Below are 26,274 nucleotides of genomic sequence, written 5' to 3' on the forward strand. Positions count from 1 at the left end.
TCTGGGCATGCCATGAGCCTGCTGATGTCTGATTTACTTTATCCACGACCAGGGGGCATCCAGCTTGTGAGACCAGGCTAAAAGTATTTCTAAAGTGTGCTGGGGCACGCACAAAGTGCGTTCAGCATGGACATCGTTTTCTCAGCACCAAAGGTTTTACACTGCAGATGCTCTTCCTTTGATGACAGTACTCTCTCAAAGGCCTGTTTATTTCTAGAAACAGCCCTAAAGGCACCAGGAGCTTTGCTTTACTTACAAAAAATAGCGATCACAGTTTTCTCTCAAGAGTTTTGAGTTTGAGTGAAATGTGCTAGCAAGCCCAAAATTATTCCAAATATTACCTTTTCCTTACCAGTTACGATATCCCTAGTGCTATCTAGCAACACGAGAGGAAGGTAGATTTTTGACTCTAAAAAAAAAGCCCAGTTGGATCGTGATTTCATACAAAACATCAGTCCTGCAACCTGCACTCCCTCCGTGCTGACACACGGTTCTATTTTTAGCAGCCTTTAGTATCACAAAGCAACCAGAGGACCAGTAGAGTTTCCATGTACACTTTAATTGCTGATGTATCGCAGTTTGGCATCTGAAGGACTTAATTGCTTTCCAATCTGTTTCTCTTGCTTCGTTCAACATTGCCTCCTTTTTTTCCCCCCCCCTCTGCTCAACAGCTTGCAAGTGCAACGGCCACGCGTCTGTCTGCAACACAAACACGGGGAAATGTTTCTGCACCACCAAGGGAATCAAAGGAGACGAGTGTCAACTGTGAGTCCCTTTCACTTTGTTAGCTGAAATCGAAAGGCCACGCACATACTGGCGTGGAACCCCTTACATTTTTTTAATGACTGTATTTATGATGTCTCTGCTCATCTCTGCCTGCTGACAGTTGACTAACTTCATTGACTGTGCAGCCAGCCGTGCTTCCCCTGGGGGGAGAACATGAACAAAATGATTTCCCAAAGGTTTCTATTTTGAGAATGTTTCAACTGTCATGCAGGATGGATGGGGTGAAAAATAATGCCCCTGCCCCCCAAACTAAGCACCCCATTTTGTTTTAAGCCCTCACTTTATCCTAGTTACTTTTTAACTGGTAGGTTTTCAGCCTCTGTTCTAGGGGAATATAAATATATCTGAAATAAGACTTCGACATTCAAACATTTTAATAGAGCTATTTCAGAGCAGCAAATTTGCTGGAGGTTTCTCTGTAACATAACAGAAATGCTTTTAATGTCATGTTAGTGGAAATACTTTCATTTCAAATAATTTCATTGCCAGGTTTATTTTTGAAGCGTTACTCACATAAGTAAACATTTATAGGACTAGATCCTAAAATGGACATAAATGTAAATGGAAACTTTAGGTTTTGACTGTTGCAATCCAATTCCATCCACTGTGAAGAACTGTTAAATACCCTCTAAGTGGATGCAAAAGTTAATTTCCATAATTTTGTATTTTATTTTAATGGCATTATAGTTTGTTTTGCAGGGATCTTGGAGATTTACGTAATTTCTTAAGAAACTCAGTACAGCTCAGACCTGCATTTTTTATTTTTAGTTGAGTACTGTATTGGAACAGGTGGTGGTTTTTGATTTTTAGTGGCTGGGAATAAACAGATCTGAAAAAATTAATTAAAAATATTTATTTTCTTTAGGTGTGAAGTTGAAAACAGATATCAGGGAAATCCGCTTAAAGGAACATGTTACTGTGAGTATAGCTGGGATTTTGTTTGTAGATAACAAATGTATGATGTTGGAAATACATTTAAAATTCAGTTGCCTCAAATCAGTTTAAAATGCAAGGGATTAAGGATAGGACTAGAAAATACTTCTTGAGAACTTCAACTTTGACTAAGGTTTTGTTTAAAGAAAACCAGCTCTTCTTGATACTCTTCTTGTCTTTGTCGCAATTGGAACTTTCAGAACAAAGTTTTGGATTTTTTTTCCCCATGACCTTGAAATGAAATCTGGTTTTCTGGAAAACACTTTGCAATATATACCTAAGTAAGTAAAAATCAAGGCATGTTTTTAGAATTTTTGCTAGCTATTTTTTGAATTTCATTCGACGTTAGAATGGGTAAGGCTTCAAAATCGCCATGTTTCCTCTGAAATGAACAGTTGGATTGCCATGCAACTCAAAAGACACATTGCCAAGATTCAGAGTACTTAATGGAAACTCTCCAGCTTCTATTTGCAAATACTAGCAATCAGCACATTGGCAAGCATGGACAGATATAATCTTAAATTACATAAAGGTACAAGTCTCCGATAGTATTTTTGTGAAACGCAGAAACTGGCAATGTGCTTTATTTAACAAATTTCAAGTCTGCTTGCGTAGCGAAGCAAGGACACCGATGACATCTCATGATAATCTATTTGCAAGGATGACCCACCTCATTGGTGCTAATAGCACTGCTGGTAAAGTGGACAAAAAGGGGGAAAAGAAATTTACAACTCTCGCAAGAACAACCTTGTGCTATACAATTTCAGTCTCATTTGATTTTCTTCTTTGGAAATTTCTCTCATAGTGCTTCATAAAAGTTTTAGGTATGCATCAGAGGCTTGTGTGGCTCGTGTCAACCCAACAAGGGAGGGCATTAAGAGAAAAATAATACCTGCTGTGTAGCTTTGTATTTATTATTGCTTGGAATATCTCTGCATGGCTTTGGGACTGTGTACAGGTCAGAACACTGTGCTTTAAGATAAGGATACTGAAATGGAAGGATACTGACGTATCCCCAAAGCTGGTTGTGCACTGCCAGTTACCAGAAGTGATACCCAAAACCTAATCAGACATGAGCAGCAGGACACACTGGTGGACCAAACAGTGGTCCTGCCATGCCAGGGCACGATGTGATGGAGAGCAGGATGGCAGCTGGATTGTGACCAAGCAGCTGCTCTGTAGACATCCTCCTTGTACAGAACCTTAACAGGTATTGAACTTAATCCCCTTCTAAATGGGGATTATACAGACTATTTTATTTTACTAATATTCCATAAGAATGTGGAGGTACTGCAGTATGGAAAAAGGAAATGTCTTGGCATGTTTTTTTCAACTTATGTGTATGAACAGTCATTCAGATTAGGACTGGAGGCTCTTGTCTGGAAAAGGTAAGCTCCTTCCAGTTGAGCCCTCTAGGCTTAACTTCAAAAGGATGAGTGTCCCTTTTGTGTGGGATTGTGCATAGGTTGAACTCATTCATAGCAGCGTGGCGACTCCTAGTTGTGCTCAAGGAGTGCTGTACTGTAATGGTATGCCTCACTTTGCAGAAGTTTGTTCTGCTCCAAGATCTGGGGTCACTCTCTCTATGCATTCCTTACAGATACTCTTCTCATTGACTATCAGTTCACCTTCAGCCTTTCTCAAGAGGATGATCGCTATTACACAGCAATCAACTTTGTAGCAACACCTGAAGAGGTAAATTCTCTACTTTCTCTTTAAACATCACCCTTTGGGTACATGTTTGTCTCTTCCTGGCCATGGACAGGATGAGTTTTACAGTATGGTGAGTCTCCAGAGGTGGTCTTTTAACATAGCATGTGTGTCCAGTTCTGCAAAGCAACAAGAAATTTTTGAGCTTTGATTGGCAAAGTTTCAAATATTCATGGTAAAATTTCATAGGAACCAACAACTATTTCATAGTTGATTTTTTTACAGTTGTTTAAACAACTGCTGAGCAATTCTAGTTTTGATTGCTGTTCAACACATACCTCGTGTATCTGTTCTTGTTTTATGCACATGACTTGTTTTGTTCTTTATTATGCTTTCCTTGGGGAGGAGAATACTGCTTTCAGAAAATGGAAATAGTTTTCTAGGCTGTCATTTGCTTAATGTGATGATGCTTGATGTATTTGCTTCACGTAAATAACAAATTCCAAGATTTTTTGCCAGTGAAGGTTTGCTAGAAAACAGTACAGTAAAATTGCTTATCGTAAAAATTATTTTTTATTCTTTTTTTTCCCCCTAGCAAAACAGAGACCTGGACATGTTTATCAATGCATCTAAAAATTTCAACCTCAATATTACTTGGTCAACAAGTTTTGCAGGTAAAATTAGCATGATCTAAGTTGCTTGGTACCTTGCTTCAGTTACCAGTTTTTGACAAACGCAGATTTAATTGAGGAAACGTCTGTCATTACCTATGAACTTGCTATGTAGTGCCCTTTAATGTTAGGCTTGGGGGCAGAAGGAAAATGTTAAAAAGAACTGCGTTTTTCCATCTTAATGGTGTATTTTGGAAACAGTGGAGGAGCTAATTTAATTTTTAGGAACATGATATTTTGGCATACAGTGATTTTGATAGTGTGGTGCAGCTTAACGTTGTCATGTTCAGATGAATGGTTAATTTTATAGCATTATTATTCTGGATGATTAGCTCTTTTTATTTGTCGCTTAAAATATGCATTGAAACATCTTTTCTTGTTACTTCTTAACATTTGAAAACAGCTGGCACGCAGGCTGGGGAGGAAATTCCAGTTGTTTCAAGAACTAATATAAAAGAATACAAGGACAGTTTCTCCAATGAGAAATTTGATTTCCGCAACAATCCGAACATCACTTTCTTTGTTTACGTCAGCAATTTCACCTGGCCGATAAAAATACAGGTAGGATTTGTTACCAAGCGTACAATTCTTTAAAAGTATGTTGTTTCTCTTGAGCAATGTGGCAATTGCAGCGATCTGTTTGTTCTCCAAACTGTGAGAATTCAAGTTGTGTTTTTGCAGTGGAAAATGTCACTAATCTTGCATATTCAAAAGTAATTGTGCAGGCATAACAGTGCGGGGAATATTAATCTGATAAGGGGACAGTGGAAGGTCCTACTGTTCCAAAATAAGGAGGATGGCTAAGAAAAACGAAGCAAGCAGTTGCAAAATGAGTAAAACCAAAAAACCACAGGCCCTCTAGTCACAAGAGGGGAAGGAAAACCAAAAGGAAAAGGAGAAGTTAAATATTGGTCAAATAAAATTGTACCTATACGCTATAGTCGTAAGTACTATCGAGTAGCTTGTGAACCTGTAGTACTCAGACAATGAGGAAACAGGGGAGGAATTAAGCGTCGGATAATAGGGAATATAAGCTTATGATACATACTTTTGCTGTGGGCTTCTGCTTGCAGGCTGTCCACCATTGCTATCACGAATAAAAGAGCTCCTTCACTGAGATCCTTGCCTGAGCCTGTGTTACTGGCTGCAGATCGTTTCTCACAAAAGGGAACCAGCTCTCAGTGTAATCCTGCAGCAGAGAAAGGGTTACTCGACCCAGTTGGTCTGAAAATGTGCTATGAAGTCAAGTGGGATGCTCGCCTATTAATTGGCCTGTGATCTAATCAGGGCTTTGGCTTTAAAGGTGCACATCTTGATGCTGAAGAAAGCAGCAAAGACTCAGCCAAAAAACAAGCCCAGAATGAGAATACCCAAATGTTCTCAGTGTCTCTTTTTAACATCTTGTTCTTTAAAGGCACAGCTGGAGTGCCATCCCTCTTTCTCCTCGTGCTGCCAAAGACCTGTGGTACCTGCAGAATAAGATCGAGTTCATTCTTTCCCTTAATTCGGTGCAGTCAGTTAACACACACCTTGCCTCCAGTGTCAGACTGTCTGATGATAATGCTAATGCTGCAGAAGCAGTGGATGAAGCTTGGTGGATCATGAAAATGCTCATAGATCACAGGCTGCAATCACAGAGACTCTGCAACTGCTGCTGCAGCTAATAATTCAGAGCAGCCTTGGGCACCTTCTTGCTCTGGGCTAATCCAAGTATCAACGCACGCTGTACTCAGAGTGATACAGGGTCTCTTTGAAGGGTAAAGCTACTACTGGGTCTGGAACAGAGCTCTCAAATGAGGCTCTATATATTTGATGAATTTGAATTCCCACATTTGACCAAGTCTCTTTACACAAAAAAAAAAAGGCATCAATCAATCTCCGCCCTTATTCAACCAATCTAACCAATTACCAAATGAAAGCTGGCAACTTCACAAGGATTTACTTGATATTTCAGTCATTTGTGGTGCAGAAGCTCACTGTTGGGGTCACTTCCAACAAAGATAATACACATTATTATCATATTGAGCGAAGAAATGAGGTCTACCTGGAAAATTGCCCATAGGCTATGTTTTTCAAGGTGTTTCCTGAACTTTTCTGAAAACATTAGGAATACTTGTGGAATGTCTCCTTTACCTTCTGGTGAAGAGTGGTTTTAAACGCTTAGGAGACTTTGTATTGTTGGTAGATTTTGTTTCTTGGAATACCACTTACATTATTGGTAATCATTTGCTGGTTTCTGCTTTACCAGTTGTAAAGTCTTAGTTCGTTGTCAAGTCCTAAGTTTTAGACATGAAGGGATTTGCAAGAACTTCAAGTTTATGTCATTGGCTACACAAGCAGCAAGCACTGAGGCAGGCTCATGGTTTTCCAATTAGTGCAGCTCTCAGTAGAGCAAGTGAAGTCCCGTGTACAAAGTCAGGCACTTGCACGATGATTTATTTAAATTTTCAGGCATCTCTTCCATCAAATTGGTAATCAGAGCTGTCAGGAAGAAATACATAATTTATTTTATAACTTACAGGTTGTGCGTTGACTGATATCAGTGCTGACTGTTGGCCTTCCACAGTCAGTGCTGGACTTACCTTCCCCTGAATTATTTACTTTGCTATTTCATGTTCAAAGCTGGGTGTTAGAACTTGGCAGGTGTTTAAGGACCGTACTGGTTCCTGGCCCTTAACCTTTCCTGTGCTTAGTCTAATGTCCATCCTACTTGTACTTACAGTGAATTTCTGCATGCTTTTCCAATGCCGGCATGGTCACTAAGCCTGAACGTCCCCTTTGTCTCCTTGTTTGACAGCAAGGTCTGCTGCCTTCCCTGGAGGTGTTCAGACAGCTCATCTCTTCTCTCTGCCTTCAGTGTTTGTTGGCTTAAGTAAGACAAAACCTCACTGAAACAGGTTATCTAGGTGCTTGGTTGCCTCATTTGTCTCTCCTCTGTGCTTCATCTCATGAAATCACATCACATCATCTGACTTGTACACTTTTGGTCAGCCTTGATAAGGGTATATAGATAGGCCTCACTGTTTCCTTGTACAGCCATGTTTCTGGGTCCTTTATGGACCTTTCTAGGTTCTTTTATGGCACTATTTTGCTTTGCTCGTTCTCGTGGCTGCAGTGATTAATAGTCCCTTATTCATTTTAATATGGACTAATATACCCCGCTCTTTTACACCCTTGCTTGCCAACTGATGAGCTCCCAGCCTTGAGAGCTAACATTCTTCTCAGCCCCTAATAGCATCGTAAAATGTTATCCCGCTGCTGTTACTGGATAATATTGCCAGCCCTAAAGATCATCTAGTTTTTCCTTCGGTGTTATTCTTTCCTATATTTTTACTGTTAATCCCCTTCAACTTTGTCAGCAGAGCGTATGATTAGCACTCTTTTTTTGGGGTCTGTGTCGTTAATGAGGATATCTTTCTTTGCTACGAGGACAGGCTGCCCTGAGGAGCTGTGGCTGCCCCATCCCTGGCAGTGCCCAAGGCCAGGCTGGATGGGGCTGGGGAGGCTCTGAGGTGCCTTCCAAGCCAGACTATTCTGTGTTTCTTTGAAAGGTCAAAGCCTGTCCAGACACCATCCTTGAACAACTAACTTCTGTCACCATTAACCTCGGTGACTCTTGAGATAACCCTCACCATCTGTATTTTACCCAGGAACTCTTCCAACATAGCCTTGCATTGAAAGCCATAATGAAATCTGGATTAGCTCAGCTGCACTTTTTAGGTCTACAAAACTAATTTTTTTTTTTTTTTTTTTAGAAACAGAAAACAGAGGGTTGACGCAGCACACTTACCATTGTCAACTCTCTTGATGAATTCAATTTTTTTGTTTACTTCTTCAGTTCTTGCATTCAAAACAAGTTCTGAAACTTTGTGTACTATTTAGGTCTTGGGAACGTGAATATGTAGATTCTCCCTCCTCCTCTAAATACGAGTTTTACATTTTCCGTGGTGCCATGCTCGGCTGGGTAGATTGCTTTAACAGCCTTGCTGCTACCAGAGGCGTTATTTCATGTGCCATTTCTTTGGGAGTGCTGGGATGAATGCTGTTTGCTTTCAGCGACTTTGAACATACCAAAACGTTTGCGTTTTGTATCCACCTTGCTTGAGTCTCTTTTTATAACCTTGTTCCCACTGGGCTCTTTGCCTTGCACCTACGTTCGGTGTCCTTGTCCTTAATGAAAGCTCTAATTTAGTTTAAAGGATATAGCTGATGGGTTTTAATCTCTCGCCTACCCTTACAGCATATCCTCTTCACTTTCCCTTTATGGTCTCCTTTACTTGCAGGGCTGAAACATCTCTCGCTATTTTGTTTATCGTTTGCTGAGCTCTGGCACAGCTTGACATTCAGCAGTTCTTATTTTATCTCCGTACCACTTGCTGGCTTCTAAGACACTGCTAATGAATCCCATCCTCTCCGTAATATGTAGATTCTTTAATTGTTCCTAATGTCCTTTTAGAGGTTAGTTTTGAGTTAGCTTTCAAATAGTTTTGCATCTTTAACCTGAGAGAGATACTTAGATGGCTGCTTTCCCATTCCTTATCTCCTTGGTCCACTTAATTTTATTGTCTTATTTAATTTCTTGCTGTTAAAAAGAGTGAACTTTGATTCCGTTACAACACCTTCCTTGTTTTATCCTTAATTTAATCTGAATGTGCTAGTGTGCACTCAATCCGTGGTAATTTTTATATCTTCTTAATGTCCTTGTTACTTGCCAAAACAAAGGCTAAAATAGCACCGGCTCTTATTGTATGAGAGGCTCTTTTTGTGCAGAACCCTGCCAGTAACAGCCCAGCCCGGAGTATTTTCCTTACAATTACTATCAACATACGCACTTCAGTTCATATCTAAGACATTTTTTTCCCCTAAACTGACATTTTTCTGACTTCTTTCTCTGCATACCTGGTGGTGTGGAAAATCTCAGCTCTTTCTCATGTTAGCAATAGCCGACCATCATCACTGCCTTCAGCCTCTTGTCCTTCCCTGCACCTCCTTTGGGTGGAGATCCCATCGTGGCTCTCCGTGGCATCCCTCCCTCCTTGCTCACAGTCTTGCTTGTCTGGCTGTGCATGAAACCAGTTTTCTCCTGCATTATTTAACAACATTTGTGATGCTTGTCTGCGTTTCACATGCTAAGTTTGACAAACAGCAAGGTCTTGGTTGTTTGCTACGTCTACTCATGAGAGTTGTCCCGTCTCCATCACAAAGAGCCTGTAGCCGTATAGATTTGCTTCTGGCTGGTGTGATGCTGAGCTTTTGGCCCGTTTTCCATCTGGTGTAACTGTGCTCTCAGGTTTGGTGCCGCATGAAAGCGTTTTCACGCTGGTAAGACACCATAGTTTGACACTACGGTTATCGCACCACCCCGGGGTGCTGCTTTACTTGCAGGTTTCTTCTCCCTCCTCACCATCCCTGTAATTTTTTCAGACCAGTTGATGAGTAGGAGGTGATGTTATAAAAAGTTACGGTTCCACAGAGAAAAAAAAAAAAAAACAAAAACTAGGGAAAAGAGAAAATGCAATTAAAAATAAATAAATAATATGATTTGTCTCCAGGACTCGTGGGGTCCTTTCAGGACTTGTGCAATCTTCCCTGGTGGATTGAGCTGCCCTCCATTGCCCTTAATTGCAATCTATGTTCCTACCTGTCCTTTCTACACCTCTTTCCTATTTGCTTTATCTTTTCCTTTTTTTTGTAAAGTCTGGGCTCTCTGCAGAAGTTTATCTTCAATCAGATGAAATAGAAGATAACTCAAGGTATGGAATTTTGGGACAAAGGCTTCCTAGCAATTGATCCTTGATTGGGGTGCACTGCAAGATTTAAGATAGAGCCACGGGGTGACTGCTCGCTTCGTGACCACTCTGCTTTCCTGGCTGCTCCTCCTGCACTCATCCTCTGTTCCTTTCTTCTTGGGAAGGGTTTTTATTCAGGCCTTTCCCATACTGCTTCTCTTAGCTCTTTTGTAAATATTTCCTTTGCAGTTTGGATTTAGTCCTTCAGGGCAAGCAGACTTGTTAATTAAAACTACATGTTGCAGTATGGCCAGGACACAAACTGTTTTTCTTATCTCGGAGACTGCCTCCTACAGTTTTGCTCATCGCAGTTGCATTCTTAAGCTTTTTTGCAGCTACAGAACGTTTCAATTTAGCTTTCAGAATTAGAGTGTTTTCAATATAAGAAGTGTGATGAAGTTGGCGAAACTCTGCTACTGCCAGACTGCTGATGGGAAATACTTGAAAATATTGCAGCATACACATTTTGTTTGGTCTGTTCCTGTGCAGAAAAGTATATCCAGCCGGTGCGTGTATATATATTTTTTTTCTGTGTTTGAATAGTATAACAAATAGTTGTTTTATGTGCTGTATGCTCCCTTATCCTGACTTGTTTTCCATTTAGATACACTTGAAGCAGTGATTTTACTTACACTGGAAATGTTACAAAAGAAAACTTGAGAAATTGACAGTCTTTATTGCAGAGCAGCTAAGCTACAATCCACGTTATTATTTTTGAATATAATTTTCTTTATTCTGAAGCCATTGATTGAGGTCTGTCTCTCTTTCCCTCTCTTGTTGCCTTGCTGAATATGGACTCGGAGTATAAATGCTCTTTTGTGTCAGAGATAGCTGTGTCCTTGCCAGTGCTGAATTCTGGCTTTTTTTTTTTTTTTTTTTTCCCTTCTTGCTCCACCTCTCTTCAAAACCACTTCGGTTTGGATTTTTTTTTTGTTAAGTATATTGGTTTAGGATGCCTTTCCCTGCCTGCTTTAATGACTTGAAATGATTATTCTGTAAAAGAAGCACGGCTGCAAAATGTAGGGAGCCTTCAAAACAGCAATCCGCTCCCTAATACCTTGTCTGAACGGTTTCCGGTTATGAAAGCTACGTCGCGGAGTTCCCTTAAAATCTTAGTTTGCCAAGCTCTCTTGAAAACCCAGGTAAGGCACCGTCAAAAAACGCCTCAATATTTCCGTTCTCATCGCTTTGCAGCTCCTCTCTGCTAATGCACTTGGTCTGGCACAGCCGCGGGTGACTTTAGAAGTGCTGTGCAAATCCCAGCTGCTCACCTTCCCTTTCTTTTGCTTGGAAAGCACTGCCTCAAATGTGCCTTATCATCCACTGAACTGAGCAGTGCACCTCTTCTAAAAGGACGTTAGTGGGGTTTTTCTCTCAGCTAGTCATGTAAACACGGTAGGATTTTCCCTCCCCGCCTATTTGATGTATTTTCTTAATGCGTTGCAACTGCTTTATTATTGATTCAAAATGTATCTTAGGCTAGAAAGAATACCATAGAGTTAAAAATAATAATAATAATTAAAAAAAAGCTGTAGAGTATTGCAGTAAGGAACAAGGAAATTCAGTGCAGTAACTTTTGGAGTAACTTTCACGGGTTTTAAATTCAGATGAAAATATCTCACTGAGATTTGAAACTGAACTTCTGGATCTGACACGCAGGTAATGGTGAGAATTTGAAACTCTGAGAGTTGTGTTCGTGCAAGGAGGTTTTACCAATGTTTAAACCAGCAGATATTTCTGTGGAACAGATCCCAGTAAGTGCGTCCCTCTCGGGAACGCACCGTGGGTCAAAATGGGAGTTGCTAATCCAGCCAACTTCCACCCCTCCTAATGGCTGTGAGCTCTCTGTCCCCTTACAGCTTAGTCTTGCTGGTGCTTTCTTCCACTCACTAAATATAAACTTGTGTCCTTGTCTTGTTTCATACCCAAACTATTGTTTTCATGAAGAATCTGTCCCGTTTGATTTTAGATTGTACTCTCCCAGAATTCCTATCCCTTTCTATAAAGCTTTTTGCATTGATCTCTGCCTGCTGAGTGCATGTAGGATGCTCAGGAGCTGATTAAGGAAAAAAACAGTTTGTAATTGTATCATTAACTGGCAATTGCCTCCTCTCTTTCTCTTGTGTTGGTTGAAGTATTTTAATTTGAATGCGCTTAAACGTTAATTATAAGCCAAATGCTTCAAGGGACAAAAAGAGGTGAAGGAATTTTGCAGCCTTTTGCATACAAAATATGCTGTTTGCAAAATCTCGCTGGATATTTGCTGTATATTGTTTGTTTGGCAGTTCGTCATCCTGTTGGGCTTCAGAAAAGTGCCACCATGGCTGCGTGGCATCGCTGCACGGGATGCTCGGTGAAGCGCTGCAACAGAATTAAGACACCTCACGCTGTTTCAGGACTCTTGAGTATTTGAGAATGGGTGGGAAACTTTCAAGTCACTGAAACTGCTGCTTTCTGGCCTGATTTAATAGAGGCTGTAATAGAAAAATAGCTCAAATTGCCTCTGCTGCCTGCATTTCTTTAATTTTCAAACTCCTGCATGGGCTGTTGAAGCTTCTTTCAGGGTTCCTCCAGTGGATTTATTTCCGAGCTGCGGGTCTATATGGTCTCTCCTAAAGCTTTATTCCCTTCTACGCAGAAAGTTAATGGAGTGTGGATAGCTTAATTCAGTCACATAATGTGTTGTCGTAATTATTCTAGATATTTCAAATATGCTGTTTACAGTGATGGGAAAATATTTGTGAACCCACTCAAAGTGTCGAGCTGCCGCATAGTTCATCTGCCGAAATCGTGAATGGTGAACCCAAAGGTGGAAGCGATTCATCTCTGTTAAATTGATAGCTGCTTTACAAGGAGCTGCCAAAAGTTCAAGCGCAGAAATTGTTACAAATGGCAGAGCTGGAAATTGAGGGCGGTCTGAAATGCGCTGTAATTAAATCAGCCTTTTATTTGCGGTGCTTTCTTTCGGTGCCACGCCGGATGCCTGCCGCTAACCTGTACGTACAGGCTCGCACGTCTGCGGGTGACACAGATGCGTGCAGAAACCACGCAGCGTGCCGTGTCCCACCAAAGGAAACGTGAGCTCTTCCATGCAGACTCGTGGATGACACGCTCTTTAATGGGCTCCCTTCCTTTGGTGCTCTCCCCTCGCTGCCTTATGGTGCTTTTGCTAACTCAGTGCTGCCGTGCGCTTTACCAGGGTGACTGCCTCCGGCTTCTGAAGCAAGATGCACATCCGTGCTCCAGTTAGAGCTGCGATTGAGGAAGATTTCCAAGAGGTGGGGAAGCACAATTCCACCCTCATGAAGCCTTCAGAAGCGCCACTTTCTTCGTATATCAGACCAGTGGCTACTCATTTTGATACGCTTCTACAACCTCTTCATGTTAATCTTAGGGAACGAGCGAGGCTCTGTTTAATCCTGTGCATCAAAAGGTTTCTGCTCTGCCTCTCCCTGCCGCTGAACAGTTTGCTCTGGGATAGTTTTATTTTCACCTCCTTTGACCTGTAAAACAGCTCCCACTGGTTTACAATCACATGCTGAAAATGCATGTAGGAATGTAAGCAAGCAGATTGCTTTCACGTCTATTTGGCTTTGCAGAGCTGGCAATTATGTGTAAATGTGTCTTTTTCTTAAGCCAGTAGATATTTCCTGTGTTATTATGTAGGCAAAGTTCATGTGGAGCCATATGCTGCTGTTGTCAGCTGTATTTCAGAGCAGAGATGAATTATAAACTAGTCTGAGGTTCTCATAAGGAAGGGCTTTCTGGCTGGGTAAAGCAGGCGGATTTTCCCTGACTCTGAACGTGGCTATTTAAGTGGGAAATAGTAGCCAGTATTTTATAAAGTGCCAGGAATTACATTCTGAAAAAGACTTCACAATCCTCAGGCAAAGCTCTTTCTCTGATCTTTATCATCATTAGTTTAATGTTGCGCCGTTCTTGTGTCCAGCAGCAGTTGAATACTGAAATCTTCCAAGTTCTCATTTTTCAAAGGAAACCTCCTTCATTAAAGCCGATTTAGATTAAATTTCTTCTTCTGATACTCGATTCCCCATCCTGCTATTTTTATTGGCGGCCTTACCCATAAAGCAGGTGGTCGCCATTAGCATGAAGCATAACACCAGTTTCAATTAAGCCTTAATTTGACTTGCCATTCCACGTGTAATGCGTGTTGGGAAGTGCTTGGTTATCTCGCAGAGCTGAGTGATGGATGACACCCAGCCAAGGAAAGCTTCGGGGTGTGCTCAGCTCCTTCCAGGTGAGGAACACGGTAGCCTTCCACTTACCAACAGAGCTGGAGGAGCGCTGGATCCCAGGCTTCCACCTTCTTTTTATTTCAGGCTTCCCACCCCTTGAAGGTGACATGCATATTGCAAGCGGCGATGCTCTCTGGGGTTACCTCTTTGAGGTTAGCAGTCTAACTAAAAGGCTTTGATAGCACATGGAATAAGACAGAGCGAAGCAAGCACACCACGGTTAAAAAGCAGGGTCTGTAACTGATGTTAATACTCTGATGCATCTCTGGAGGAAACATGAAGCATTTGATACAGGGCATAAATATCCTTGAGGACTGGCCACGGCTCCTGGATGTTCCCAGCTTTTCTTTAAATTAATGTTGTTCTGTAATCAAAAGCCACAGGTGAATCCAATGAAAGCTCTCAGTAGGGGTAAAGGGAAAGCAAAAGTGGCTTTGTTGTTGGCCAAAGAGAATAAAATACATATAGATAGGTAGTGATTGCTTTGATAAAATAATTAGGTAGGCTTGAAACCACACTGAGGCTGCTGATACTGGTGGCTTTCCTGCCGGGTTCTCACTGTGCCTCGTGCACCTTTAATTAGGAGTAGTTGTAGGTGATGAGATATAATCATCCTTAGCTCTCTGGGACCCTTCTGTTCCAAAAAATGTTCTTTTTCTTTCGCTTCTGAAAGCACTGGAATGCCGAAGTTGTTTGCCAGCGATGTCCCTTGCCTTTATTTAGACGTAACTGCAGGTGCTTTTGAGCCCCTTTTCACTGCATCTCGCTCGCCGTGGTGAGAGGCTTGCTTTAAACCGAACAATGAAACGTAAATCAATTTGTTAATCTGATGAAATTTGCTGTTGAATGTAATTACTTTTGGAGACATGCAATTACATGCTGATTTTCAGAACAGGCAAACTGACATCTTCTGCTGGGGATGGAAGGATTTGAAACAGAACAGTTAAATGATACTTTAAAACATGAAACAGCTGCTTCCTTTTTATCTGCTCCTGCCTTCTTATTTTTGGCATCGACCGATGACACTTTTCTCCTTTTAGAAATTGTTCCCTTTCCTATTAAGTAGCATTTTTGTTACCAGCTTCTTAAATCCTTAAAACAGAAGGTTTCTCTCAACGCCAGTTAACCCTTTCTAGGATGTGTTGCAACTTCAGTGCTTTCTGTTGGAGGTGGTGACTTGAATGATCTTGAAAATTGCACAGAATAGATTTTCCCCAAGTGCTGGATAAAACAACTGAAATCCCATAAAACAGTACAAGTATTGAAATCATGGGGTTTATATCTACAAGTCGAGCTGTACTTGGGATGCTCTGTGAGTATGCTTTTCTCTACAGTCACGTCGTGGTCTGTAGTGTTAACGCTGTGCTGGCATCTGCTTTGGTTGGAAACGTGACACTTGATCACCATGCACTGGAAAGAAAGAAGCTGTACCTGAAAGGAAAGAGGGTTTCAAGGCTGTTTCAGTCTGAACCATATTTTTATTTATTTTTGTCTTCCTTTGAAGCTAGGAAGAGTGATGTTTCAGTGCAGGCCAGCCAATCTTGGAGGTCTCTTCCAACCTAGATAATTAATGTGTTTTTTTTTTTTCCCTTTTTTTTTTTTTTCTTTTGTCTCAATCTCATTTAGATGATCTGAGTGTTGAAGAAGTAGCTCTTCAGCTTTGAGCTCATAATATGTTCATGAAACACTGGAATTCTGGTCATGTGGCTTTTCTAAAACTTTAGCTACAGAAATAAATCAAGTTATAGGAGAGCAGAGATGCATAGACTGACGTTCAGACTTTACTAATACTGAGAGAATTTTTTAAGTCGAGTTTTCGTTCAGATGTGAAACTAAGATGTGTAGGGATTCTCTTACTTTAAAGGAAGCTGATCTTTTATTTTTTTTTTTCTTTCAAGTTGCCAGGCTGGAAAGCGTAATATCAAAAAAATGTACAATTAATTTTGAATGGAAGGAAAGTCTGCATTAGACAGGCAATTAATTTTTGTGTGAGGCCCGGAGTGGTGATGTGCTGGCTGCTTGCAGTTGCTGTACTTCTGAACAGCTCTTCTTGAAAACACAATATGCCACCGCTGAATGTAAATGTAAAACTCAGGTTCAGATATGTTCCAGAAAATGAGCGATGTGGGCCGTTGCTGGGAAGCTTTTACAGCTACCAAAAGAGCTAGATATATTTCCTAATACAAAAGCTTATTTAAAGAGTCAAAGAATGGTAAGCAGAGTTAATGAAGAGGAGAGAAGTGCACTACCAATAAAACAGAAGAAGCCAGAATACTCGAACGGTAACAATAGATACAGCCTCGCTAAACCACTGGGGAAAAATACATCCTGTACTAACACGGGATGACAAAGCCAGAAAGCTTTTGGCTTGTTTAGCTCACTGCCATGAAGGCAGAGCCACCAGCACTCGAATAACGAATCTCAGATGGCTCTGCGAGGCTGCTTTTGTTAAAAACCAGCTGTTTCTGCAGTGCTGCTGCAACTTTTTTTTCCTTAAGTTCGGTTTCCTGCCTTATGGAGATGTTTTTACCATATTGACAAATCCCCCTCACAGTAGTGCTGGCAGGCAATATAGGGTCAGGGTGAGGATCCCTGATATCCCAGGATAATAAAGCCATTAGGAGCAAATTTCTGGGAAGATTCAACCCCCCTTTTCTCTCCCTTCCCCCCAGATCAGGTGTTTTTTTCCTTAATGATTAGTGTCATGCATAATTATTTCTTAAAACAGTTTGTTTTGCATACAAGATTAGAACCAGCCTGGTTCCTATACCTTGACCCAAAGTGACATTAAATTAAATGAATATTTTGACCATGGGGCATGAAGCATTATTGATTTGTCAGTATAGTAGTTTTTTTTTTTTTTTTCCTTTTTTCTTTTAACTGGGATATTCTTCATGATAAAATACTGAAATGTGTGTTTGAGAAAGCCTTTAGTGATGGATAGTAGCTTCTTTCTTTATGTTAATATAAGTGCTTACATCTATGTTGCACATTTTTCCCTACCCAACCGTGCTGTTTTTTCATGTTAAGATTTCTTTAACACAAAATCACAGCGGAGGCTCTTAAAAAAATAAAAACATGATGAGTAAACCAGGCCAGCCTATGAATTCTGACTTCATCCCTCTTTTCAAGACATGGTTATTGATACCACCCAGTGAAGCCGTCCTTTGATCAGCAGTTATGTGAGCTCTGCAGTGCAAGGTTTCTTTCCAAAGTACCCGGTGGTTTTCCTCTCTATTTATGAGAAAGTAAGGGTGTTTTTTTTTTTTTTTATTACTGCCGCTTTGTGTAGTAATGTGGCACAGAATTTGAAGAAGCACAACAATTTGGCATTGCTAATAATGCAAGAAATGTCATCACTAAAAGGTGTGTGTGTGTGTTTATATATATATATATATGTATATATTTATTGCTTTTACTAATATAAAATCCCCAGGATTTTTGCAGAGACTTCAGAAGTTGGTATATTGCAAACTTTTTCTGATACAGTTTAATATTTTAATATTAATAAAAATATTTTAAATGATTTATCCTGTATGACCCTTAGAAATCATGTCCCCCTCGGGGAGGGAGAGAGGTCTTTCTCCACTAATCCCACTGTAGCACTGAGCTCTGTCTCGCACACATTTCCAGTGTTTTGTCTGGTCAGAGATGATGCAAGACACAAGTTTTTGCCCATTTCCATCTGTCAGCTGTTTTTGTAGCTTAAAAAAAAAAAAAAAAAAGATATTGGCACTTCTTTTCTTTTCTCTCTATTTAGCTGCTTTATTCTTCTCTTTATTCTTGATTCCCGCTTGCCTGCATACATTGCAAGCTCTTCACAAAGCCAACTTTTATTCCATTTAAGTTTTTGGCACTCAGGTGTTGTATACCATAAATTTCATCTTTTTGCTGGGCCTTTAGCGTCTGGGAGAGTGTTTTGAGCTGTTATGTGCTAAAGTTTTAATTTTTTCCATGTTGAAACTCTCCATAAATAGTTGGTATGCTCAAGAATGTAACTTATCCTGCACGCAGATGGTGGCAGAGCTCCACTCGGCACAACGCCAGCCAACAGGATCCTTCACAAACGCATCCAAACAGCAGCGTTCGGGACTGCGGGGAGGAACTCGAGGACTTGCAACTGGGAAGGGTGGAGCATTTTAAAGCCGGTGGCTCACTTTCTGTGTCTGGCTTCAGCAACTTTAATTTTTGAGAACGTTTTTCAAAGCAACTCAAAGCTTCCTCGTCTCCAGAATGATTGTTGCAATAGTGTGTAAATCCAAATCCACTGCAAACAGGGAGTATATCAGCATTTTCCCCTTAAAAAACTCACATAGTGGCAAGAAAGCCCACTCTGTAACCAAAACGTTACTCTCCACTGGAGTTTATAACCTCTTTTCTTGCTGTGGCATGAGCAAACTGCCTGGAGGTTTGTGAGCGAGCTGAGCATCGCTTGAGCTTTGGGACTGGTCTTGGGGTGCCCGTTCCAGCTGTCAGACGCTCCAGCTAAACCTTCAGTGCAGTGTTCCTGCTGCCAAGTTTGAGATAACTCAAAACAGCTTCGCAGCATAAACACGTCTGAGGTCCAGCACAAGGCTTGGTGTTTTATATAGGTTTTCAAGAAGTCTCCTGTACTTCTGAATTTGTTTCTTTTAAACCAAGCAGTGGAAAACGTGCATTTTTTTTTTTTTTCTGAAATGAGGGATTTTATTGCATTGTTTTTCTCAGATGAATTCTTAAAGGAGTGAATACCTGACCTGCATTTAATAAGCAAGACCTTTTAGCAAAGGGTGTTTTGTTTTTCCTTCTTGTTAATCTTTTGAAGTAGAAAAGGCATGAAGCCTACTTCTTATGCTTTGGTTGAGAAGTTACTGTTGCTTAGAGGTTGCAGAACTAAAACTAGCAACATACAGGGTTGCTTCAAGAATAAAAATCTTGAAGGTGGCTTCAAGGTGGCTTTCACCTAACCTATAGATCAGGCTTCCAGGTTAGATGTAGATGGACAAGAGTTCATAAGCAATCCGAAATCCCATATTGGACTAAAAGAAGCACTTTGGAAGTGAGCTGTTTGGGGCAGAAGCAATGTGACAACATTGTTTTTCTATACTTTTTTTTTTTTTTTTTTTTTTTTTAATTTCTGCTCTCTGCCTTTTGAATTCCAAGCAGAGAATTTGCTTTCAAAAGTATTCAGCTGGACAGCTTAATAAGACATAGATTTTGAGAGGCCACCGGTAAGTAAAGATTTTGTCTGCAGGCAGTATGCAAGGCTGGGAGATTTGTGACTGTTCGATTCTGTTTCTAAACCTTTAAAATAGTTTCAAGGAGTTATTTAGCTTTTTTTTTTATAACTGAACTCTGTGGTGCTGTTTACTGCTAGAAGTGTTTGATGTTTGTAGTCGTTGTCTTCAGGTAATGTTAATTTGCCTGAATTTAGTTGTTTGCACAAAATTTCCTTTTTTTTTTTTTTTTAACTTTTGCTTTCAGAGTGAGTTGTTATATTAAAAAAAAAAAAAACAACAGATTCAGTTCAATTGTTTGCAAAAACCCAAGTAAGGTATAATTATTCGTTTCTTGTGCTTTGGGGAGGGATCATGCCTGAAGCTTGAGGGAATTGAAAAGCACCTCGGAGGTCGTCTTCCCATGGAAATTCACCTTACTGAGTTTTCACTTACAGCTTTACCATCTGAACTTGTTGCATCTACTTCTCATCTTGAATGCTGCCCACTCACTGAGTGTTCTCTTCAACTTGACAAAGCTACAGGGGAATTGTGCTGAAGCAATTTCAGAGGTTTCTACCTGAGTTTTCAGCTTCGCTTTGCTCTTGGCTACTGCTCCTACGGAGTCACCTGTGAACACGGCCTCATTGCTGCAATGCAAAATGCAGGAGTTGGCATTTTTGGCCAGAATTATAGGTGTGAATTTCTCCTCTAGCCCTCTTCAGAGGCTACTTTAATTCCTGGTTAAGAGGAGAGCTGTGACCATACCTCTTAACCTGTGGTGACAAAAATCTGTCGTCATTTTTCACAATCAGCTCTTGGTCCACTGATGCCGACTACAAACATGTTGTTCACATGCCTTTCAGAGCAGGCACAGAGCAAAAACTCCTGGGAAGGAGCATCCAGCAGCCACCCCCAAAATCTGGTGACCAGAGAGAGGTTACAAAGCTGTGAGTTCTCACCTCTGCTTTCCTGTGGCCTGCCACCACCGCTGGTGCCTTCACTACCTGTGAGGTTCACCACCAGCACAGCCTTACCTTTGCTGTTACTTCAGGTACTCCCTTTTATTACCATAGCTCTGGAACCGAGAGCTGGGACCCTTTTATTTCATTTTATTTGTTCCGTCCGGCACAAGTGCTACGATAGCCTTGAGTTATGGTACCGCTCTTCCCTTGCGTGACCATTGCTGCCCTCAGTGTATGGACAGGGTGCAGAGTGGATGTGGGAGAAGGCTATGGGAACGAATGATCTTTAGTTTTAAGGTATTTACGCAACACTCAGGCTGAGTTTTTTTTCCTGGCCCAGCCCCAGGTTCCTTGTGGCATTTGGTAGTGTGTTACTGTAATGAGTATGTGTGCAGGGCCTGAACCGAGATTGCTGTTCCAATTACGGGACTTCCCAGAACATTGTTTGCTAGTGCACTTTAAATTTAGATGTGCATCACTATTCAACACCTGGCTGCTTATTGAACAAATACTTCCCGTTTGTCAGATTTGTGCGGTAATTTTTCTGATGCAGAGAAATGGGGGACTAAATCTTAAAGCGCTATTTTTAATTTAGAGGCAGCTCTGCCCGCGTTTGCTCTGCACAGCAATCTGAGAGCTCGCATGGGGAGACAAAGCGTATATAATTGGCATTTCTGAGCCAACTGCTGACTGCAGCCAATTAGCTGAAAAGTGACAATTTGTGACTACTGCAGTAAGGCGGCACAGTATTGGAATATAAATCGATTTTCATCGTGGTGTAAGTTCAGAAGTGAGCTAGTTTTTATATTTGCACAATATCAAATGTTTGTGCCATAAAGCTCAATGGCTTAGTTAGTATTGCAGCATGTGAAGAATAAGTCATTTATCTCTTTCATTGGCTTTCCACACAGGGGCAACGTGGTTCACAGTAGAAGGTGTGAAAATCAAATTTTAGTGGAAATTTTATTTTTATTTGTTGTAGAATATAAATCTGAGCATATGAACCTCTTCAGCTGCACCACATTTGCCAGAAGTTTTTCTACTATGAGATATCAAAGCAGCAATCTGAGTGTGCTTGGTTGCAGATTGTTTTCCGAGCTTCTGACGAGCAACGGGTAATGCCTTTAATGCAAGCAGGAACAGATCAATTTGGACTTAAGTCTGGGGTCTCTCTGCTTTCTGTGATCCGCCTGTCCTGGATTTTTAGCTATCAGATCAGCTGTGGATGCTTATCCCTTAATCAAATTTGTCAGCTTTCAGGTGAGCATCTCTGCTCCCTGTTATGTGAATCCAAACACCACAAGAAGTTGTGCTTGGAGAGTGTCCAAAGGAGGCCTACAATGATGGTGAAAGGGGTCTAGAGGAGAAGATGTGTGAGGAATGGCTGAGGTGCCTTGGTGTGTTCAGCCCAGAGCAGAGCAGGCCGAGGGGAGGCCTCATGGCGGCCTGCAGCTCCCTCACAGGGGAGCGGAGGGGCAGGTGCTGAGCGCTGCTCTCTGGGGACAACGACAGGACCCGAGGCGACGGCATGGAGCTGGGACAGAGGAGGGTCAGGATGGGTGTCAGGGAAAGGGTGTGCACCCAGAGGTGGTCGGGCACTGGGACAGGATCCCCAGGGCAGTGGTCACAACACCGAGCCTGATGGAGTTCAAGAAGTGTTTGGACAACGCTCTCAGACACACGGTCTGAATTTTGGGTGGTCCTGTGTGGAGCCAGGAGCTGGACTCAATGATACTTTTGGGTCCCTCCCAACTCAGGTTATTCTATGATTCTCTCAACTTGCGGTGCCACTTTTCTTATGCTTGAGTGTGCTTTTATTGTGGGCAATGAAAGTGTTCCCTGGGGAAAAATTTTGCCAGAGAGGGGCCAAGTGGTTCGTGTAAGCCTGACTCCCAGGTTTGAGTTCTTCCATTAGTGAAGTTCTCCGTTTGTTTTCATTGAATTATCTAAGCTTTTAACACTGGAACATGCCGACCTAGTTTCTTCCAGTCTCTCTGTGCTTCTTGATACCGAAAGCAGAAGATTTTGTTAATCAGTAGCCACTTTCTTTTTGTTGCTCTACATTTGATCCAATTTCTGTGTACCTTACCATGAGAGCAGCTGCATTCAGTCCAGCAGCGTGTTGTGATATTCAGTGCCTAAACATGGGTAGGTAGTGCCAAGAGGATGGCAGATAGGACTTCTAAGAGGTCCTGTGCCCTTCTGGAGCAGTTGGAGGCCAGGTGAGATGTCTTTTGGCACACTAAAGGTGTTGACAGAGCACATGAAACAGCAGCAGCATGTGGCAGAGCCAGGACCACCATTTTGGTTTTTCTCAAAACCTCACCACTGACTGTTGGAGTTGGCTCATTGCTTCTGTCCAGCAGAAAGTACCAAGAACAATAAGGGTTTTTTTTGCCCCGTGTTCCCTAGGACACGCTGTATTTATATTTTTAAAGAGAACTGCAACCCGTAGCAATGCTTCTCTTGAGCAAAAGAGCCCTCTTTTTCCCCCATCGTTACCATAAAGGGCAAAATGAGTGTTTGGATGAGTTTGGCATCACTCAAGAATACTTAAACAAAAAACTACCACCATTTCGTTTTCAGCTGGTCCTCTGACAGTAGTGCAGGCACTCAGCATTCAGGCCACAGCTTCCTCTTACCGTTGACTGTATTCTCCAAGGTCAGATTGAATCCTTGCCTCTAACAATAAAAATAAAATAAAAAAGCGTGTGGAGGTGCTGAGGAAGAAATAGAGGAAGAGGTACATAGATGTCATATACAGCTTGTTTGGCTGTTGGTTTTATCTCTTTGGAAACCCTTGGATTTCCCAGCCTTTTCAGCCTTCTCTACTGCTTTTTTTGTTTCTTAACTTCGGCGCTGCGGCTATGTTTGAGTAGAAAGCAAAGCAGCCTGAAATCTCTGGATTTCCATGGTTTTCAGTACTGTGTGATCCTATAGGCTTTGACAACGCGAGTGCTGTAGTGTTCTCCCACCTACTAGGTTAGGTTAATGGATCTAGCAGTAGGGATCCTTTAAAAAACCTTTTGAATTCACAACGAGCACCAAACTCTGGTAGACAGCTTCACACCGTGCCTTCTCTGCTGTACTTCTCTGGTTTCATAAGTTAATTAGGCTTTATTTTTTCCCCTCCTTTACAAATGCTTTCCTGGGAGGGTGTCCTGTTCAAAACATCCTTTCCAGCTTTACTTTTTCTCATCCCTAATATGAAGTAGGGTTGAAAAGAAAGGCAGCACTGTTGTGAGTCTACTCACTTCATGCAGAAGTGGAAAAAGGCAAAAATACGTCACGTAAATAATCCTGAATTGTTAGCCAGGGAAAGAGGAGTTGCAGAAGTTCTGTTTTTTGTGTTTATTCATGTTCTCTCAAGCACTCAGATACCCCAAATGATCTGAATTATGCTATGAGAATGTCATACTGGAAATGTTTTTCAGTACATTAGCAGTTCTTTGGACTGGTACTCCTTGTCTGGACAAGTCATGTATAATATAAGAAATTATTTGCATCTTGGGGGCAGATTTGCCTTGCCTCCATCATAGCTGATGATTCTGCTTTTATTTGTTTAAAATAAACAATATTTTATTGCAAAAGTGGAAGGAGTTATTTTGTGATGATTTATCTGTAATTCTTTTCACTACAGGTAAGTGAGAGGAGTACTCAAATGTATTTCTTGCTATAATAAAACAAATATTTTTACAGGTTCTCATTAGGTTGGTAATAATTTTTCTTAGTGGTATATGAAATCCAAGTACTTCTTCATGAGTTCAAAGTATTTGTGAATCAAAGAAAGGAGGCTTAAATTGTGTTAGATATGGTTGGACTTGCAGGGTTAAAGTGAACTTGTTCCAAAATAAAAAGTGGACTAAGAGTTAGCTAGACCCCCCCCCCTCTTTCTTTTCTTTCTTCTTTTTTTTTTTTTTTTTTTGAAAGTATAAAAGGATTCTCTTCAAACTTTTCTGAAGTTTCTTTTCACGGGGAGCACTAACTGTGTTACTAATGCAAACCAATTCCTGGTATGCAATCATCCCAATTTGTTTGTCAAACTCTATCAGTCCCAGGCTGTGGTTTCACTCCAGAAGTATGAGCTTGAGATACCAACTGTTACTGAAACGCCAATTGGGTTCAAATTGCTGTTCCTTTGCACAGAATGTGTTCTGGCCAAGCACTTTGCTGTAACTCCTTAGAAATAGGTATGTACTAATTTCCAAAGTGCCGCAGTTTTTAGATGACATTGGGTAGCAGAAATAGGCAAAACTCCTTCTTGGCTTCATATTCAGCGTTAATCAAATGATAAAGAAACTAAAGCTTGTAATTTTCAGATTTGTCAGTCCATATAGCTGGCTGTTTGGGTTTGTGTGGAAAGTAGCCACATTTTTTTGATGGCGCTGTGGCATTAGAAAAATCACGATAATGATTTTAAAGCTGGTGTGCCTTTTCAGGTACCTTTCCAGATCATATAAGCTTCATAATATTCTCTGGAATTAACATAATCAATAGATTTCTGGACTAAATTGATCTTCGCTATTTAAGGATACCGTATTATTTTGAAGAAGGGTCTTTGAAGGCCACGTCTGTGATGGATTGGTGGCAGAGCTGAAGTTCTGCTGTGTGCCTGGGGGAGGCTCTCCAGACCTCCTTTGTGAACTGCCGTGCTTTCCTGCACTTACTCTGCTTCTTCCTTTGGTACAAAATGAGTTTTTGAAAATGGACAAATGAATCTTCTGCTGTTGTCTAAACTTAATTAAAAATCCATACCGCTAAGAAATTTGTGCCGTATTTTCCCTATATTCAGAATGAATAGTTTACTTATAATGACTGTTTCTAACCAAACTTTCTATGTAACTGAATTAATTAAGTCCTAGGAACAGATTATATTAGGGGAAATTAAGCTTTAAGTAAGCAAACCATTAACAATTATGATACTAAATTGCCCGTGACACAGATTGGTCAGGTTTAATAGCATAAAGTGTTTTCAGCTTGTGAGAAGTAAATTGCAGAAACCAACCTAGGCGTTCTTTACATCTGTGCGTGGTGTACAGATCCTCAGCCAGTCTTTGCAAAAGAAGAGCTCCAACAGGTAGGCAAAAGAAACACCATGGATAAAGCATTTACAGTGCTTCTCCGTGAAACAAATCCAGGTTTTCCTTCTCTGTTTGCTTCCTGTGTTACCATAAAATGAGGAACCCTTTTCTGGTAACAGCATAGAGTTGAGTTCCCAACCTTGTTAAGTAGCACGATGTAGTTTGAATTACACTTAAGTTTTTTAGTCTTCTGTGGAATCTGTCCTGTTTTAAAATAAGCATATACTTGTTTCTTCTTCTGGTTTTGGAGCAAGCTTTGGTTTCCATTGCAGAAACCGGTCCTAGTGGTCATCATCAGAGAGCACGGTCATTAATGATTCCTTTGTACTTTTTCCTTTTTCTAAGACAAGCTGTTTAAATATAAGCTGTTGATACATAAAATGGTCTTTCTTTGGAAATGCTTCTTTGCCTGTCTGTCAACATCATAGTTATTCTCAGCCCCTGTTTCTATATGCTGGAAATATTACGTGTTTGTATTTTGGGATGTGGTATTTTAGTAAGAAATATCTTTGCCTTGAAGAAATGCCAGAATAGTTATGCAAACACAAAACCACCTCGGTTACCATCCTCAGCTGTTAGTATAAAGAGTGAAATCACGCTCACCTTCCTTTTTCTGATCGGAAAGTAGTGGGAAGCACTTTATAAAAAAGAAAAAATAGCAACAAACTGTTTTCTTGCCTTTTGTAGGCAGTAGTATTGAGATCGCAAGCATCTGGTCTGCAGGTTTTAAGTTCGCTTTCCAGCAGGACAGAAGTTATGCACTGCAAAGGAGCTTTCAACTTAAGAGTATTTCAGTATATTTATGAGAAAATGATTTTGGCCAGCTTCTGTACCAAGACACAATGGGTATTTGAAGTAAATATGATAATAGAAGGTATTATTGAGCAATAGAAATACTCCAAGGAGTAACTCGTTTTGCATATATTCATGATTTTTGGAAGGTGGCTA

At 40.9% G+C, this 26,274-nt stretch overlaps 1 protein-coding gene across 1 annotated transcript in view; it reads left to right on the plus strand.

The window, feature by feature from the left end:
• The window catches only part of ATRN (attractin), a 145,076-nt gene that overhangs the window by 76,406 nt on the left and 42,396 nt on the right, over nucleotides 1–26,274 (plus strand). The window contains 5 exon segments of the mRNA XM_032186940.1: nucleotides 672–765; nucleotides 1,652–1,704; nucleotides 3,320–3,414; nucleotides 3,965–4,043; nucleotides 4,444–4,601. Of these exon segments, the coding sequence (XP_032042831.1) occupies nucleotides 672–765; nucleotides 1,652–1,704; nucleotides 3,320–3,414; nucleotides 3,965–4,043; nucleotides 4,444–4,601 (479 nt within the window).

This window comes from Aythya fuligula, chromosome 4, assembly GCF_009819795.1.
Source record: "Aythya fuligula isolate bAytFul2 chromosome 4, bAytFul2.pri, whole genome shotgun sequence".
NCBI classification, from domain to species: Eukaryota; Metazoa; Chordata; class Aves; order Anseriformes; family Anatidae; genus Aythya; species Aythya fuligula.